Source organism: Pholcus phalangioides, unplaced genomic scaffold, assembly GCF_987345545.1.
Source record: "Pholcus phalangioides strain wild (caught in Gottingen) unplaced genomic scaffold, Ppha-v1.0 ptg000039l_1, whole genome shotgun sequence".
Taxonomy (NCBI): Eukaryota; Metazoa; Arthropoda; class Arachnida; order Araneae; family Pholcidae; genus Pholcus; species Pholcus phalangioides.
Genome location: NW_028301625.1, coordinates 28,771,651 through 28,790,633, shown reverse-complemented (window position 1 = coordinate 28,790,633; position 18,983 = coordinate 28,771,651). Strand labels below are relative to the sequence as shown.

Genomic DNA, 18,983 nt, shown 5'->3' with positions numbered 1-18,983 from the left:
TTTTCAAGCGATGTAAAAGTTATTTTATAAAACCTTCATAGTGTAATACCGGCAGTTCGGAAAGAAATTATATGTCGTTTCTTATGTGCAAGAAGACGCAACATGTTAGCTACCATTAAACAAAATAGGTGGCAACACCCATAAAAAATGAGCCATCGCCTAAGACAATGGTCGCCAACCATTTCTTTATCCTCGTCAACGTCCTGAGAAGTATCTTAATTAAATCTAGAATTTTAAATACATTTTTCAGTTTGAATTTAAATTTTTTACCATTTCGATTTTTGTGTTAAACCTTTTCGTACCACTCTTAATACCATGTCGTGCCACTGAGCAGTACAATCATAGCAGGTTGGCCACCTTCCAGTCCTACGTAAAGAGATTCCGATGCAGATATAGGTGATACCTTCGAAAGTAAAACGTTTGCAGATGGTCTTACGTACAGAACTCCGAGGTAATGTGCAACTAAGAGTACTATAAATAAATTAAATGCATAGCAGTAACGGAGGATTTCTTTCACTTTAAAAACTATATTAATAATCTTATGGAATCGCAGTAATAATGTAAATCACAATTTGATAGCTAGGAGAGACGATATCGTATCAGTGTTACATCTGCAGTCTTATTGAAATTATTTCTTTACTAAAATGAATAATAGCAAAAGAATATATTTTAAATTTTTTATTGTGAAAAGAAATATTTGAGCGGTGACAAATTTTTTGTCTAAAGACATCGAAAGCTGAACAGCAACAGATCGACTATGTTAGATCTTAGTTTAAAAATGAATTAATGTGTTTATATTATTTTGAATTTTCTTCCGATTTTTCTTTGCCGTATTTTTTGGAAGAAGTCTCTGTTTTTTCTTCGTCATTGCCAATGATGTTACTTTTGGAAAATTTTTTGGAGTTTGGTGTGGGTTCATTTTTTGTATCTCCACAACTATCGTCATCCTTGTCATTGTAGTCATCAGGATTTATCGGATTCTTTTTTGCGAACTTTTTCACAAAAGACGAGGCTTGACAGCTAGGTTCATCCAGAGAACCCTTAGATGGTAGAATTTCAAGGAACCTTGATGCCAGCAAGGCGGCTTGAGCTGCCGGCCTAGTCGTCGATATTGCACGGTACTTATAAAGTGTCACTGTTATAGACTTGGCGATAGCAAATGCATATTCATTAGATGTGGCACCCGATTGCAGTTGCCTAACCGCATTACCTGCTGCTTGCGCTGCATCGAAAGATATTTTGTCGTCATAGTCATTCAAAGCGTAGAGCACACCACTGTAAGAATATATTGCTGCTGATTTTGCATCTATATCCGAGAAGAGGGACTTGAAAGCACAAGACTTCTTCAATTTTTGGTGGAACTTTCGAGCGAATATTGCAATGATGTCATCGAGACTTAATGGATCATTCGGAGCATCCTTCGGTGGTTTTGTTACCGGTTCTGTGAGTCTTCCATCTAATGTTGTTTCGCTTTCTTGGGGAGGCTTTTCTGTTGAATCAACTGGCTGTTCACTAGCTTTCGTCGATGGTTGTGTTTCGCTAGGCTGAACAGTTGGAATTTCTGTAGAAAGTTCAGCTTTTGGTTCCTCAATTGGGTCCTGTGGTAAAACTGCCAAATATTTCGTCACTGTTGAAGTTGTTTGGAATTCAATGTCACACAACGACAACCCGTGATTAAAAGCTACCTCAGTTATAGCTTTTGCAATAGCTTTTGCGTAATCAGGTGCTCGTGCCTCGGCGGGAAGCGCCTCTACGGCATTTCCCGTTTCTTCTGCAGCTTCGAAAGCTATTTCATCGTCGTAATCATTCAGGGCATTCAACGCTCCACCAAAAGAGTAAAGTATACCAGCATTTTTATCGTCAATATTGTTGTAGAAGCTCAGGAAAATATTAGAGTTTAAAAACTTTGAAATCATGGTTTTGTAAAAAATGGGCTTTCTTTCCTTCTCTGGCAAACATTCCGATGTTTCTTTTGAGGGTTTCATAGTAGTACCTGAGCTAGGTTGTTCACTTGGCTGTGTTGTATCTGGTGGCGAAGTAATATCAAGACTCTCTTTGGTAGTTTCATCGGAAGAGGAAGGTTTCTTTACAGAAGTTTTTGTCTTTTGTTCTTTTCCTGGTTGGTTTGGGGATGGAGAAGGGAGAACTTCCGTGAACTTTGAAGCAATAGACTTGGCCTGCTCCACTGGAGATAGTTTTGATATCGCATTATAATCTTTCAATGCAACAGTAATTGCTTTAGAAATACCAGTAGCGTAGTCAAAAGGATTGCAACCTGTAGAAATATTATGCATGAAGTCTTTGGTTATTAATGCAGCTTCAGATGCAATTTCCTCTCCATAACTTTCAACGGAATGAATCGAACCACCATACGAATAGAATGTTCCAAGATGAGACTCCATCTGTTCATTATAGAAGTCAACAAATGAATCAGACTGCATAAGCCGTGACTGTAATGTTCTCAAGAATTTTAATATGTAATTCTCTTCGTAAAGATCATAGTATCCTATGAAGCATTGCTCTGGACGACGAAGTACCGACTTTTGATCTGGTTCTATGTTACGGTTTTCGATATTCAGACGGAAATTTGTACGATTAAATTCAGTTCTAACACTCCTCACCCACTTTTCATATTCTTCATATATGTAATCCATCTCCCATTCAATACTCTCTCTACCTTTGGGTTTTCTAGAAGGCTGTTCAGAAGATTTACTTGGTGTATCGTTATCGTTTGGTTTTTCTTCCGGTTTGCGTTGTCTCTCGACTGGTATTTTCTGCTTTTTCCTTCTGCCTTCAGGCACATTCTCATCTGGTTCTTCCATCGGATTTTGTGGCTCATCAGTAGTTTCTTTTGGAGTGTCATTCATGATGCTATCTGGCATGTCACCTGGTTGACCTCTCTCTTTCCTAGGTTCGGTCTGTTTGTCTTCAGGCTCATCGTCAGGTTTTCTTGGTCGTCGTCTTTTCCCTTTTGGTGTTTCACTATTATCCGGAGTTTGATTTTCTGGTTGATCATCCGGACGTTTGGGTCTTCTTTTTTTTCCTGTAGGTGTGTCTTCTGGAAGAACCTCGTCAGGTTCATCACCAGGTTTACGAGATTTCCTTCTGGGTTTCTTCGGACTCCTTTTTCCTTCTGGTGTTTCACTGTCACCTGGAACTTGATCATCTGGCTGATCAAATGGACGCTTGGGTCTTCTTTTTCTACCTACAGGAGTTTCATTCGGGAAGTCTTCATCAGATTGATCACCAGGTCTACGAGATTTTCCTCGGGGTCTCCTCGGTCTCCTTCTCTGGCGAGAGTCTTCATCTGGTGTATCTCCAGGTTGCATCGGCTTACCGTCAGGACCTTTTGGCCTCCTTCTTCCGCCTCTGGGTTTGTCTCTATCATCAGGAGTGTCAACATCTGGTGTATCTCCAGGTCGCTTTGGTTTGCCGTCAGGACCTTTTGGTCTTCTTCTACCTCCTCTGGGTTTGTCTCTATCATCAGGAATGTCTTCATCTGGTTTATCGTCCGGACCTTTGGGTTTTCTTCTACCTCCTTTTGGCGTGTTCCTGTCATCAGGGGTGTCTTCATCTGGTGTGTCCCCAGGTTGCTTTGGTTTGCCGTCAGGACCTTTTGGCCTCCTTCTTCCGCCTCTGGGTTTGTCTCTATCATCAGGAGTGTCAACATCTGGTGTAACCCCAGGTTGCTTTGGTTTGCCGTCCGGACCTTTTGGCCTCCTTCTTCCGCCTCTGGGTTTGTCTCTATCATCAGGAGTGTCAACATCTGATGTATCCCCAGGTTGCTTTGGTTTGCCGTCCGGACCTTTTGGTCTTCTTCTACCTCCTCTGGGTTTGTCTCTATCATCAGGAGTGTCAACATCTGGTGTATCCCCAGGTTGTTTAGGTTTGCCGTCCGGACCTTTTGGTCTTCTTCTACCTCCTCTGGGTTTGTCTCTATCATCACGAATGTCTTCATCTGGTTTATCGTCCGGACTTTTGGGTTTTCTTCTACCTCCTTTTGGCGTGTCTCTGTCATCAAGAGTGTCTCCATCTGGTGTGTCACCAAATTGCTTCGGTTTGCCGTCAGGACCTTTTGGCCTCCTTCTACCGCCTCGAGGGCTGTCTCTGTCATCAGGAGTGTCTTTATCTGATTTATCCTCAGGGCCTTTGGGTTTTCTTCTACCTCCTTTTGGCGTGTCTCTGTCATCAGGGGTGTCTTCATCTGGTGTATCTCCAGGTCGCTTCGGTTTGCCGTCAGGACCTTTTGGCCTCCTTCTTCCGCCTCTGGGTTTGTCTCTATCATCAGGAGTGTCAACATCTGGTGTATCCCCAGGTTGTTTAGGTTTGCCGTCCGGACCTTTTGGTCTTCTTCTACTTCCTCTGGGTTTGTCTCTATCATCAGGAATGTCTTCATCTGGTGTATCTCCAGGTCGCTTTGGTTTGCCGTCAGGACCTTTTGGTCTTCTTCTACCTCCTCTGGGTTTGTCTCTATCATCAGGAATGTCTTCATCTGGTTTATCGTCCGGACCTTTGGGTTTTCTTCTACCTCCTTTTGGCGTGTCTCTGTCATCAGGGGTGTCTACATCTGGTGTATCTCCAGGTTGCTTCGGCTTACCGTCCGGACCTTTTGGTCTTCTTCTACCTCCTCTGGGTTTGTCTCTATCATCAGGAATGTCTTCATCTGGTTTATCGTCCGGACCTTTGGGTTTTCTTCTACCTCCTTTTGGCGTGTCCCTGTCATCAGGGGTGTCTTCATCTGGTGTATCTCCAGGTCGCTTTGGTTTGCCGTCAGGACCTTTTGGCCTCCTTCTTCCGCCTCTGGGTTTGTCTCTATCATCAGGAGTGTCAACATCTGGTGTATCCCCAGGTTGTTTAGGTTTGCCGTCCGGACCTTTTGGTCTTCTTCTACCTCCTCTGGGTTTGTCTCTATCATCAGGAATGTCTTCATCTGGTTTATCGTCCGGACCTTTGGGTTTTCTTCTACCTCCTTTTGGCCTGTCCCTGTCATCAGGGGTGTCTTCATCTGGTGTGTCCCCAGGTTGCTTTGGTTTGCCGTCAGGACCTTTTGGCCTCCTTCTTCCGCCTCTGGGTTTGTCTCTATCATCAGGAATGTCTTCATCTGGTTTATCGTCCGGACCTTTGGGTTTTCTTCTACCTCCTTTTGGCGTGTCCCTGTCATCAGGGGTGTCTTCATCTGGTGTATCTCCAGGTCGCTTTGGTTTGCCGTCAGGACCTTTTGGCCTCCTTCTTCCGCCTCTGGGTTTGTCTCTATCATCAGGAATGTCTTCATCTGGTTTATTGTCCGGACCTTTGGGTTTTCTTCTACCTCCTTTTGGCGTGTCTCTGTCATCAGGGGTGTTTTCATCTGGTGTATCTCCAGGTCGCTCCGGCTTACTGTCAGGACCTTTTGGCCTCCTTCTTCCGCCTCTGGGTTTGTCTCTGTCATCAGGAGTGTCAACATCTGATGTATCTCCAGGTTGCTTTGGTTGATCATCGGGACTCTTGGGTTTATTTCTACCTCCTTTAGGCGTGTCTGTATCATCAGAGGTGTCTCCATCTGGTTCACCTCCTGGTTGGTTTGGTTTATCACCAGGACCTTTGGACCTCCTTCGAACTCCTGTAGGTGTCTCCCGGTCGTCAGGAGTGTTTTCATCTGGTTTATCCTCTGGTTGCCTCGGTTGACCGTCAGGAGCCTTGGGCTTTCTTCTACTGCCTGTAGGGGTGTCTGTATCATCAGGAGTATCTCCATCTGGTTTGTATTCACGTTCGCGGGGATTGTCTTCTGGTTCATTTGGTTTTCTTCTACCCCCTGAGGATGTATCACTGCCATCCGGGATGTTCTCTACTGGGTTTTCTTCTCGTTGCCTTGGTCTATCGTCTGGTTTCCTCGGCCTTCTTTTGCGTCTCCTCGGGGTGCCGCTGTCATCAGATTGTTTAGGTCTTCTTCTACGTCTCTTTGGGGAGTCAGAAGGTTTCTTGGTTCTTTTACCACTTTCAGGTCTCTCTCCATCATCAGGGATTTCCTCATTTCGTTTCTCTTCTGGTTGGCGTTGCTCATCCTTGGGCTGGCCGTTAGGATTTCTACTATCTCCTTTAGGTGTGTTTTCAATTGAATTATCTCCCGGTTGCTCTGGTTCACCACCAGGTGGTTTCGGTCGCCTTCTCCTTTTTTTTGGTTTACCATCGTCATCAGATTTTTTTGGCCTTCTCCTACGTTTTTTTGGTGTTTTATCTTCATCAGGCTGTTTAGGTTTCTTCGAAGTTCCTGGAACGTTCTTTTGGTTATCGGGTATTTCCTCATCTGACTTCTCTCTGGGTTTATCTGGTTCATTATCAGGTACTTTAGATATTCTTCTACCTCCTCTGGGTTTGTCTCTATCATCAGGAATATCTTCATCTGGTTTATCGTCCGGACCTTTGGGTTTTCTTCTACCTCCTTTTGGCGTGTCTCTGTCATCAGGAGAGTCTTCATCTGGTGTGTCTCCAGGTCGCTTCGGCTTTCCGTCAGGACCTTTTGGCCTCCTTCTACCGCCTCTAGGTCTGTCTTTGTCATCTGGATTGTCTTCATCTGGTGTGTCTCCTGGTTGCTTCGCTTTACCGTCAGGAGCTTTTGGCGTCCTTCTTCCGCCTCTTGGTCTGTCTGTGTCATCAGGACTCTCTCCATCTGTTGTGTCCCCAGGTTGCTTTGGTTTGCCGTCAGGACCTTTTGGCCTCCTTCTTCCGCCTCTGGGTTTGTCTCTGTCATCAGGAGTGTCAACATCTGGTGTATCCCCAGGTTGTTTTGGTCTGCCGTCCGGACCTTTTGGTCGTCTTCTACCTCCTCTGGGGTTGTCTCTATCATCAGGAATGTCTTCATCTGGTTTATCGTCCGGACCTTTGGGTTTTCTTCTACCTCCTTTTGGCGTGTCTCTGTCATCAGGGGTGTCTTCATCTGGTGTGTCCCCAGGTTGCTTTGGTTTGTCGTCAGGACCTTTTGGCCTCCTTCTTCCGCCTCTGGGCTGGCCTCTGTCATCAGGAGTGTCAACATCTGATGTATCCCCAGGTTGGTTTGGTTTGCCGTACGGACCTTTTGGTCTTCTTCTCCCTCCTCTGGGTTTGTCTCTATCATCAGGAATGTCTTCATCTGGTTTATCGTCCGGACCTTTGGGTTTTCTTCTACCTCCTTTTGGCGTGTCTCTGTCATCAGGGGTGTTTTCATCTGGTGTATCCCCAGGTTGCTTTGGTTTGCCGTCCGGACCTTTTGGCCTCCTTCTTCCGCCTCTGGGTTTGTCTCTATCATCAGGAGTGTCAACATCTGGTGTATCCCCAGGTTGTTTAGGTTTGCCGTCCGGACCTTTTGGTCTTCTTCTACCTCCTCTGGGTTTGTCTCTATCATCAGGAATGTCTTCATCTGGTTTATCGTCCGGACCTTTGGGTTTTCTTCTACCTCCTTTTGGCGTGTTCCTGTCATCAGGAGAGTCTTCATCTGGTGTATCTCCAGGTTGCTTCAGCTTACCGTCAGGACCTTTTGGCCTCTTTCTACCGCCTCTTGGTGTGTCTCTGTCATCAGGGGTATCTCCATCTGGTGTCTCTCTAGGTTGCTTCCGTTTGCCGTCAGGACCTCTTGGTCGTCTTCTACCACCTTTAGGCCTGTCTCTATCATCAGGAGTGTCTTCGTCTGGTTTATCGCCAGGACCTTTGGGTTTTCTTCTACCTCCTTTTGGCTTGTTTCTGTCATCAGGAGAGTCTTCATCTGGCGTGTCTCCAGGTCGCTTCGGCTTACCGTCAGGACCTTTTGGCCTCCTTCTACCGCCTCTAGGTCTGTCTCTGTCATCAGGAATCTCTCCATCTGGTGTGTCCCCAGGTTGCTTCGGTTTGCCGTCAGGACCTTTTGGTTTCGTCCTACCACCTCTAGGTCTGTCTCTATCATCAGGAGTGTCTTGGTCTGGTTTATCGTCAGTACCTTTGGGTTTTCTTCTACCTCCTTTTGGCGTGTCTCTGTCATCAGGAGAGTCTTCATCTGGTGTGTCTCCAGGTCGCTTCGGCTTTCCGTCAGGACCTTTTGGCCTCCTTCTACCGCCTCTAGGTCTGTTTCTGTCATCTGGAGTGTCTACATCTGGTGTGTCACCTGGTTGCTTCGGCTTACCGTCAGGACCTTTTGGCGTCCTTCTACCGCCTCTTGGTGTGTCTCTGTCATCAGGACTCTCTCCATCTGGTGTGTCCCCAGGTTGCTTCGGTTTGCCGTCAGGACCTTTTGGCTTCCTCCTACCACCTCTTGGTCTGTCTCTATCATCAGGAGTGTCTTCGTATGGTTTATCGTCAGTACCTTTGGGTTTTCTTCTACCTCCTTTTGGCGTGTCTCTGTCATCAGGGGTATCTCCATCTGGTGTCTCTCTAGGTTGCTTCCGTTTGCCGTTAGGACCTCTTGGTCTTCTTTTACCACCTTTAGGCCTGTCTCTATCATCAGGAGTGTCTTCGTCTGGTTTATCGTCAGGACCTTTGGGTTTTCTTCTACCTCCTTTTGGCTTGCTTCTGTCATCAGGAGAGTCTTCATCTGGCGTGTCTCCAGGTCGCTTCGGCTTACCGTCAGGACCTTTTGGCCTCCTTCTACCGCCTCTAGGTCTGTCTCTGTCATCTGGAGTGTCTTCATCTGGTGTGTCTCCTGGTTGCATCGGCTTACCGTCAGGACCTTTTGGCCTCCTTCTTCCGCCTCTTGGTCTGTCTCTGTCATCAGGAATCTCTCCATCTGGTGTGTCCCCAGGTTGCTTCGGTTTGCCGTCAGGACCTTTTGGTTTCGTCCTACCACCTCTAGGTCTGTCTCTATCATCAGGAGTGTCTTGGTCTGGTTTATCGTCAGTACCTTTGGGTTTTCTTCTACCTCCTTTTGGCGTGTCTCTGTCATCAGGAGAGTCTTCATCTGGTGTGTCTCCAGGTCGCTTCGGCTTTCCGTCAGGACCTTTTGGCCTCCTTCTACCGCCTCTAGGTCTGTCTTTGTCATCTGGATTGTCTTCATCTGGTGTGTCTCCTGGTTGCTTCGGTTTACCGTCAGGAGCTTTTGGCGTCCTTCTTCCGCCTCTTGGTCTGTCTGTGTCATCAGGACTCTCCCCATCTGTTGTGTCCCCAGGTTGCTTTGGTTTGCCGTCAGGACCTTTGGGCCTCGTTCTACCGCCTCTTGGCCTGTCTCTGTCATCTGTAGTGTCTTTATCTGGAGTGTCCCCAGGTTGCTTCGGCTTACCGTTAGGACCTTTTGGCCTCCTGCTACCGCCTTTAGGCGTATCTCTGTCATCAGGCGTGTCTATGGGTTGCTTAGGTTTGTTGTCAGGACCTTTTGGCCTCCTTCTACCGCTTCTTGGTCTGTCTGTGTCATCACGCGTTTCTCCTTCTGGTGTGTCTCGTGGTTTCTTCGGTTTGCCGTCGGGACCTTTTGGCCTCCTTCTACCGCGTCTAGGTCTGTCTCTTTTATCTGGAGTGTCTTCATTTGGTTTATCACCAGGACCTTTGGGTTTTCTTCTACCTCCTCTTGGCGTGTCTCGGTCATCAGGGGTGCCTGCATCTGGTGTGTCACTAGGTTGCTTTGGTTTGCCGTTAGGACCTTTTGGCCTCCTTCTACCGCGTCTAGGCTTGTCTCTATCATCAGGAGTGTTTTTATCTGGTTTATCGTCCGGACCTTTGGGTTTTCTTCTATCTCGTTTTGGTGTGTCTCTGTCATTAGGAGACGGTTGCCTCGGCTTACCGTCAGGACCTTTTGGCCTCTTTCTACCGCCTCTAGGCCTGTCTTTGTCATCAGGAGTGTTTTCGTCTGGTGCGTCCCCCGGTTGCTTCGGTTTGTCGTCAGGACGTTTTGGCCTCCTTCGATCGCCTTTCTGTGTGTCTTTATCATCAGGAGTGTCTTCATCTGGTGTGTCTCCCGGTTGCTTCGGTTTGTCGTCAGGCCCCTTTGACCTCTTTCTGCCACCTCTAGGTGTACCTCTGTCATCAGGATTGTCTTCGTCTGGTGTGTTATCTGGTTGCTTCTGTTTGCCATCAGGACGTTTTGGTTCTTTTCTACCGCGTTTTGGTGTGTCTTTGTCATCAACAGTGTTTTCATCTGGTTCATTGTCAGGACCTTTGGGTTTAATTCTGCCTCCTTTAGGCGTGTCTTCATCTGGTTTTTCTCCCTGTTCTTTTAGTTTATCGTCGGGACTTTTGGGCTTTCTTCGTCCTCCTTTAGGTGTGTCTCTGTCGTCAGGAATGTCTTCATCCGGTGTGTCTCCCGGTTGCTTTGGTTTATCGTCAGGTCCTTTGGTCCTTGTTCTACCTCCCGTAGGAGTTTTTCGTTCATCCGGAATGTCCTCATCTGGTTTTTCTCCCGGTTGCTTTGGTTTATTGTCAGGCCCTTTGGTCCTTGTTCTACCTCCAGTAGGAGTTTTTCGTTCATCAGGAGTGTCCTCATCTGGTTTATCGTCAGGTCCTTTGGTCCTTGTTCTACCTCCTGTAGGAGTTTTTCGTTCATCAGGAATGTCCTCATCTGGTTTATCTCCCGGTTGCTTTGGTTTATCGTCAGGTCCTTTTGTTCTTGTTCTACCTCCTGTAGGAGTTTTTCGTTCATCGGGAATGTCCTCATCTGGTTTATCTCCCGGTTTCTTTGGTTCATCGTCAGGTCCTTTGGTCCTTGTTCTACCTCCTGTAGGAGTTTTTCGCTCATCAGGAATGTCCTCATCTGGTTTATCTCCCGGTTGCTTTGGTTCATCGTCAGGTCCTTTGGTCCTTGTTCTGCCTCCTGTAGGAGTTTTTCGTTCGTCAGGAATGTCCTCATCTGGTTTATCTCCCGGTTGCTTTGGTCCATCATCAGGTCCTTTGGTCCTTGTTCTACCTCCTGTAGGAGTTTTTGGTTCATCAGGAATGTCCTCATCTGGTTTATCGTCAGGTCCTTTGGTCCTTGTTCTACCTCCTGTAGGAGTTTTTCGTTCATCAGGAGTGTCCTCATCTGGTTTATCGTCAGGTGCTTTGGACCTTGTTCTACCCCCTGTAGGAGTTTTTCGCTCATCGGGAATGTCCTCATCTGGTTTATCTCCCGGTTTCTTTGGTCCATCGTCAGGTCCTTTGGTCCTTGTTCTACCTCCTGTAGGAGTTTTTCGCTGATCAGGAATGTCCTCATCTGGTTTATCTCCCGGTTGCTTTGGTTCATCGTCAGGTCCTTTGGTCCTTGTTCTACCTCCTGTAGGAGTTTTTCGTTCATCAGGAATGTCCTCATCTGGTTTATCTCCCGGTTGCTTTGGTCCATCGTCAGGTCCTTTGGTCCTTGTTCTACCTCCTGTAGGAGTTTTTGGTTCATCAGGAATGTCCTCATCTGGTTTATCGTCAGGTCCTTTGGTTCTTGTTCTACCTCCTGTAGGAGTTTTTCGTTCTTCAGGAATGTCCTCATTTGGTTTATCTCCCGGTTGCTTCGGTTTATCGTCAGGTCCTTTTGTTCTTGTTCTACCTCCTGTAGGAGTTTTTCGTTCATCAGGAATGTCCTCATCTGGTTTATCTCCCGGTTGCTTTGGTTTATCGTCAGGTCCTTTGGTCCTTGTTCTACCTCCCGTAGGAGTTTTTCGTTCATCCGGAATGTCCTCATCTGGTTTTTCTCCCGGTTGCTTTGGTTTATTGTCAGGCCCTTTGGTCCTTGTTCTACCTCCAGTAGGAGTGTTTCGTTCATCAGGAGTGTCCTCGTCTGTTTTATCGTCAGGTGCTTTGGTCCTTGTTCTACCTCCTGTAGGAGTTTTTCGTTCATCAGGAATGTCCTCATCTGGTTTATCTCCCGGTTGCTTTGGTTTATCGTCAGGTCCTTTTGTTCTTGTTCTACCTCCTGTAGGAGTTTTTCGTTCATCAGGAATGTCCTCATCTGGTTTATCTCCCGGTTGCTTTGGTTTATCGTCAGGTCCTTTTGTTCTTGTTCTACCTCCTGTAGGAGTTTTTCGTTCATCAGGAATGTCCTCATCTGGTTTATCTCCCGGTTGCTTTGGTTTATCGTCAGGTCCTTTTGTTCTTGTTCTACCTCCTGTAGGAGTTTTTCGTTCATCAGGAGTGTCTTTATCTGGTTTATCTCCTGGTTGCTTTGGTTTATCGTCAGGTGCTTTGGTCTTTGTTCTACCTCCTGTAGGAGTTTTTCGTTCATCAGGAGTGTCCTCGTCTGGTTTATCGTCAGGTGCTTTGGTCCTTGTTCTACCTCCTGTAGGAGTTTTTCGTTCATCAGGAGTGTCCTCATCTGGTTTATCGTCAGGTGCTTTGGTCCTTGTTCTACCTCCTGTAGGAGTTTTTCGTTCATCAGGAGTGTCCTCATCTGGTTTATCGTCAGGTGCTTTGGTCCTTGTTCTACCTCCTGTAGGAGTTTTTCGTTCATCAGGAGTGTCCTCATCTGGTTTATCGTCAGGTGCTTTGGTCCTTGTTCTACCTCCTGTAGGAGTTTTTCGTTCATCAGGAGTGTCCTCATCTGGTTTATCGTCAGGTGCTTTGGTCCTTGTTCTACCTCCTGTAGGAGTTTTTCGTTCATCAGGAGTGTCCTCATCTGGTTTATCGTCAGGTGCTTTGGTCCTTGTTCTACCTCCTGTAGGAGTTTTTCGTTCATCAGGAGTGTCCTCATCTGGTTTATCGTCAGGTGCTTTGGTCCTTGTTCTACCTCCTGTAGGATTTTTTCGTTCATCAGGAATACCCTCATCTGGTTTATCTCCCGATGGCTTTGATTCATCGTCAGGTCCTTTGATCCGTGTTGTGCCTCCTGTAGGGGGTTTTCCTTCATCGGAATTTTTTTCAGGAACTTCTTGTGGTTTATCGCCTGTCTTACGGGATTTCTCTCCATTGCGTTTAGGTTTTTTCCTCCTGTCTTTGGGATTAGTTTGATCTTCGGGTTTTTCGTCTTCTGGGTTTCGTTGTTCATCCCCAGGTCGTTTTGATCTTTTTTTCCCGATGGATTTTGTTCTATCATCTGGAGAGTCCTCGGTTGTTTTGTCGTCAGGTTTATTATTCGGGGACTTCAATTTTTCTTTATCAGTTTCCGATGTGTCTTGATCGTTTGGAAGTTTCTTGTTTTCGTTTTTTTTCGGTTCACGAGCATTTTCACCAGGCTCCGGTTTTTTTATCCATTGAACAGGTTCATCTACATCTCCGAGGTTTTCTCGTTTTCTCTTCTTCTTTGCCTTTCTCTTTTCGGGATTATTTTCATCATCTTCGAATCTTCTTCTCCTTTTTTTCAATTTTCTTTTATCTTTCTCTTTTTCTACTCTGTCACGTATTGTTCGTCTAACCGTTTTTGTCTCCTTAGTTGTACCTGTTAGTTCGGTAATCCATATTTCCAGCTCTTCTTCTACGTAATAATAATCGGCCTCAAACTCGTCATAGTCATATGAGAAATATTCATCAACATCGAACGGTTCTTTTCTTAATGATTTGTCACACGCGGTATTAATTGCAGTGGTTAAACCGGTTACTTCTGTAACTGATTTCTTAGTTATTCTTTTCTTTACGTAGAGAACTTTCACGATGCACCGAACGAATATTTCTGCATACTCAATGGGTGTTGGTTTCTTCTTCATTTTTATTATCGTTTTGGACACTAGTTTTGCAGCAGCTTTGGAAATGTTATTTCCATATGGCCTCATTGCGAAAATTACTATCCGATACGATATTTTTGCCAATTCGACTTTTGTTGTTTCAGTCGAGAATAAAACCCTAAATGATCTTACTTGAACCAATTCACTGAACAATTTACGAGCATACTTAGCTGTTTCAACTTTTACCTCTGACGATGTTTTTGTGATGTTTTCGATATCAGTTTTATTTAAATTTAAAATTTTTAAGTCATCATCTTCAATCGAAAATTTCAACTTCTCTGGCACATCTAAATCTATTCTTTTTGGTTCCTTTTTGGGACTATCTTTATTAGGAGGGCGCTTTTTTTTCAAATTTTCCAAAAAGCTGCTGGCTGATTTTTTTTGTTTCATAATTTCAGATAATCTATGTGTGACAGAACCCGTTCGACCAAACACCTTTATAAATGTTTCTAATTCATCTATCATTTCCAGTTCCTTTTTCCCAGTAACAAATTTAGAACATGCACTCAACGCGTTTACCACAGCTTGAATTTTTGTTTCAGTGTCAGGGTTACCATCTTCAATCATCATAAGCTTAGCCAAACCAGTTGCAGTAGCTAAATTCATAGACTCGATCTTACCTTTCATGCTGCCGGGAGAATTCCGAATGTTATATAGCGCATTCACTGTATGTTCCAAAGATTCATTCAATAGATGTCTATGGTCATCTGGAAATGCTGGTGATTGCTCTATCTTGTTAATCACACAAGAAATATATTGCGCAGTTTTCTGGTCATCACACCATACGCACTCTTCTCCATCGTCATCACTGCCACCTTGAACAATGCCGGATGCGAGTGTAAACACAGCCAGAATATTGTATATACGCCAATCCATGGCGGAGGCATCGACAAACCGTTCATAAAGTTTGTATGCGTGTTAACTTTTATACTCGCGGAATTGTGGGCGTATTTCTCCGCCCATTTCATGCAATTTCTAAACAAAGCCTTTTCAACGCAAGTTGTTAATTGGTGGATTGTTTGTTAATATCTTCTGATGGTGGGGAGCAGCTATGCAAATGAATCCACGATCTTAGCGTCAAGGTGCTTATGTTTTAATACGTATGTCACGTTATCATATTTTGCGCAAGTTTTTCGTAGTGCGATGTACTGATAAGCTTGTTATTCCACAAATTTTGTTTCTTCGAAAAATTCACTTCGTATCCTTATTTTTATCTGCAGTGAAAAGGTTGTTTTATGTGTGATCAAAATCCGTATTCAAGAAGCAAACATGAACTCGCAAACAAACAAATACAATCTAAAAAAGATTGTATTTTAATCGATTCAAGAGATATTTGTTATATATATGCATTAGCCTAATCATTCGTTGGAAATTATTATCTTTGAATTCATCATCGTTTAAATTCGCTATCAAATGCAACGCGATATATTCTCAGACGTTCAATGGATTACCTAATACCCAAGTAATATCATGTGAATAATCAAGACGAGTAATAGTATCTCTAGAAAAATTCATGTCTTATTTTGAACACTTTGTACTTCCAAATTAATTAATTACATCAATTTATCGATATATTTTTGTACGATTAATTATAATTATCACTATTCAAGTTTTAATATGAGACAAAATGCCGTAGATGGTGAACATGAATACGCATGTACGACTTTTCATTTCTTATCGGATTCACGATAGATGATGACAAATGGCCAATGGCCGGAAGAAGTGCCTTCTTTTCCAATTCGCAAAGTCGTGTTTGAAGAGAAAGAATAAGGTTTAAATTAACATTTTTGATGCTCAAGTAACACTTAGCACCCAAGAGTTCGTCATTCTCTGATTATCACCCCGTCGATCTTGAACAAAGTACTGTATATTCAAAATGATCTCAAGTTCTGCCATATTTACTTATAATCAGTCTAAAACATTTTCTCGGACCAACCGAATTTTTGATTCGAGCACTCCTAAAGAGCGTGAAGGTTCTAATTCAATTTATATGTAATTAAATGTCGAATCACAAATGCGATTTCACAAATACAAATATAAAGGCTACAACAGGCAAAATGCGCAACGAGGTGGCTGAAAAAAGATGCCCATAAAAATATGGATATCAAATATTTTTAAACTTTATCAAAAATAATGTAACCCATAAGAGAAATTAAAAAAAAACAATATAATTATGATGAAATATAATACACGGATCATGGAAAAAAATTATGCTTGTTTTATCTCAATGTGGATAGCTTCTCAATTTATCCCAATATGTTTATCGTATTTCTTTTTAAACTTCAATTGTGTTGCAATTTTTTACCCCCGGGGGTGCGCTATTCCATTTATTCACAAGCCTATTACAGAAAAAATCCTTGCGATACCACGTTTCCATATCAAATTCTTCTTTCGATTTTTGCAACCAGGAATAGTCCCGTACCAATCGAAATTTGTGTTCCCTTGTCGCAGCAGTCGATTGACGGTGTATTAATAACTCATCCCGTTGAAAATTTTAAGCACTTTAGTTATCTGTTTCATCCCCCCTCCCCCGATACCTATACACTTCCAATGTAAATGGGCGTGGTAGCCCAGGTCGATAAGATACTCTCCTAAAGTACCAAAGGATGTTCAAAGGTATTGCAAGTTCGATACCCGGTTCGTTCTTGTCAGAAAACTTTCCTGACACAGGAGTACAATAAAAACGGCGACATGACCACAGAAAAAGATTGCTACCACAGAGAGTACCAACCTCTCGATGAGTATAAAAAAGGCTGCCGTTCGGAATCGGCAATAAATTGTTGATCCCGGTCTAATTATGCCTCGTGTGCAGAAAATTACCTCGGTGCGACAAAAATGATCAAATGATTTTCTTCATAGCTGAAGCACTGTGCGCGCCTGTTCTCTGCACCCCGTTAACCCAGTCTGTGTTCCTTTGTAAGTATGGTTTTAGAAATGTTTATATAATTAAAAAGCTGTGATCTCTCATTAAGCAAGTTCAAGTGCGTTATATACATATTCAAGGTATCAAGTGTAACTACAGTATGACACGAGAAATCGAAAATGCAACACAATTAAAAAAGAGATGATATCAACAGGGCCGCAACTAGGGGAAAATTGATAGGTTTGTCGACACGGGCAAGGGAACAGGAAGCGCCAAATCCACCCTTTCACTGATTTTGACCGATTTTTCACCATTATGGGTAGGACACAAAATGCATTTTTATCCTTGTAGCTATATATAAGTACGAGGCCAGCTAAAATATAAATCAGAACTATTTTATACATTTTTCAAAGGAATAAAAAGATACAATTTTTAATCCCTTCCTCGACGAAAAAGGGGGATAATTATTGTTCTGGCTGTTGCGCAGAAACGCCTTCATTCCTTTATCGTGTAATTGCTGTTTTCTCAATGCTTTTCTTAACGATCCAAACAAATGATAGTCGCAGGGGGATAAATTCGGACTGTAGAGAGGGTGTTCCAAAGCTGAACAGCAAACCGCCTTCAGCTTTACAGTTGTTAATGTAGCAATGCATGGCCCCGCATTGTCGTTGAGAAGAAGGTCATGAGGAATCCAACTGGTACCATGCCCTGATGCTGTTTCTGATATATGTATCTGCCCATCCACTTCAATAATTTCGCAAAGAATAAGAATGTTTCTTGCAGTGATGTGGTCGAAAGTGTCCATTTGTGGTGTGGGGCTCATTTTCCCCTGCATCACGTCCAGCTAAACTTTTTTTATACAAATTATACACTTGAGTTTTGTGCAGTCATACTCTGTGTTTCTTCCCCTGAACTGTGTACACAGCAGGGCCGTAATTAGGATTTTTGCCGCCCCCCCCACAACTTTAAAATTCAATAGTTTTATAACGTTGTTCTTTTTTCCCACCTAAAACTGCCACCACCTAAATTCCGCCCCCCCCGGGCAGTTGTCCCCCCCCCATCTAGTTTTGGTCCTGTTCAGAGCATTCTCAGAATTTCAGACGGTTTTATGCCTTCCTCAGCAAAAAATTTTATAATAATGAGCTGCGCAACGAATGTATGTACAGTGGGTCCTACCTACAACGTTTTCAAAAACCGTCATTAAAAACCTTGTAAGACGGAAAACGCTTTAAAACGGGAAATCTCGATGAGTATTAGTTAAAGTTGAGCACACCACGAAAATAAGTCGTACTAAGCGGGAAAACGTTCTAAGTGGAAACCCCAATACGCACGGAGTAGAACTTTTGTCGTAAGAGTTGGAATTTTCGCGCAAGAACTGCATGCAGATGGTTCAACAAAGAACTTTGAACGTAAGAGAATAAAGTCTCAGTAAGTTTGTGTGCGTAGACAACACACAACCTTGATTCTTCGCCATGGAGCAATAAAAATTCACCCTTGAAAAGGATGGATATTGTTTGAATATTCCATTAGTCGCAGGCTAGAAGTGAGTGTGTCTAAAGATATGTTTTACATGCATGACATTATGTACTGCCGACTATCTCTTTAAATTAGCAGTGAATGGAAGTGATTTTGAAATGAATGTATTGTTTTTTGTATATGCATTTGTCTCTCACGCACCTATTCGCTAGGTGTAAACAAATATAGGAATAGATTAAGTAATTAAGGCTGCCCACTTGAAGCAATTTAATATGCTGAACATATTTTGTCAAAACCTAGAATTCCTTAACTTGGATCGTGTGTGTGTGTGCTTTTTTTAAATCGGTTATTTTAGGTCAGTCACTGGTTTTGAAAATACATGTACTTTTGATGATACTGTTGCTTGTTTTCCTGCAACTCCTCCGAAATAGTACTTGTGAGGAGAGAGCTGATACTTCTAAAAATATGAAAAACTACTGTTTATAGTGGAGATAATAAATTTTTGTCTTGTCTTCTATGTAATTCCCATGAAACTCAATTCGAAACTGAACCCAGTTTTTGTTGAATCGACTTGTATTTCCCCATGCCGAAAAATTTAATCAAAATATTGAGCCAAATATTTTTACACATGGTCTCGTTGTTATATATGCGAATAATATATACAGGGTGTTCTGTTAATGGACCGACAAACTTAGAGGGTTGTTAGTAGTCATCAAGAGAACAAAAATTGCAATGGAACATGGTGTCGCAAACCACGTTGACAGAGTGAAAATCGCGAAAAACGCATGCAAGCTCTGAGTCCAAATGAGATGAAAGGTGGATCGTTGAATGCGTTCGTGGCTTCGCTCACCATATCTGACGCAAGCAGCGTCGCGAAACGCATACGCTGGGGCAGGATCATGTGCTGCGACGCAAATTAGCGTTATTGTGGTAGAAAGCACGTATAGCAGTTAGTTGTCTGTTTCAATGAGTATCGTGATGGCTGACTACACGAACGAGGAATACGCTGATATGCATCTGATTTACGGTCGAGCAGATGGCAGTGGGCGCTTAGCACAGTGGATGTACCACGATGTTACATACACAAGGAGGTGGATTGGACCAGTTGCTTATCT

The 18,983-nt window shown here is 43.6% G+C and overlaps 1 protein-coding gene across 2 annotated transcripts; it reads right to left on the bottom strand.

Moving 5' to 3' along the window:
• Nucleotides 1-663: 663 nt before the first annotated feature.
• LOC149065795 (uncharacterized) lies at nt 664-14,439 on the bottom strand. 2 transcript variants are annotated; one of them, XM_089253588.1, is made up of 2 exons: nt 4,436-14,439; nt 664-4,339 (listed from the first exon to the last, which is right to left on the bottom strand). In XM_089253588.1, the coding sequence occupies exons 1-2, from the start codon at nt 14,403-14,405 to the stop codon at nt 798-800; spliced, it is 13,512 nt and encodes a 4,503-aa protein (XP_089109714.1). In that variant the 5' UTR covers nt 14,406-14,439; the 3' UTR covers nt 664-797. The 2 variants fall into 2 exon arrangements, with proteins under 2 accessions (XP_089109714.1, XP_089109713.1); XM_089253587.1 differs by having other exon boundaries at nt 664-14,439.
• Between the last annotated feature and the right edge of the window lie 4,544 nt (nt 14,440-18,983).

Coding starts and splice junctions, on each gene's coding strand:
- LOC149065795 (XM_089253587.1), bottom strand. CDS start 14,405: ATGGATTGGCGTATATACAATATTCTGGCTGTGTTTACACTCGCATCC.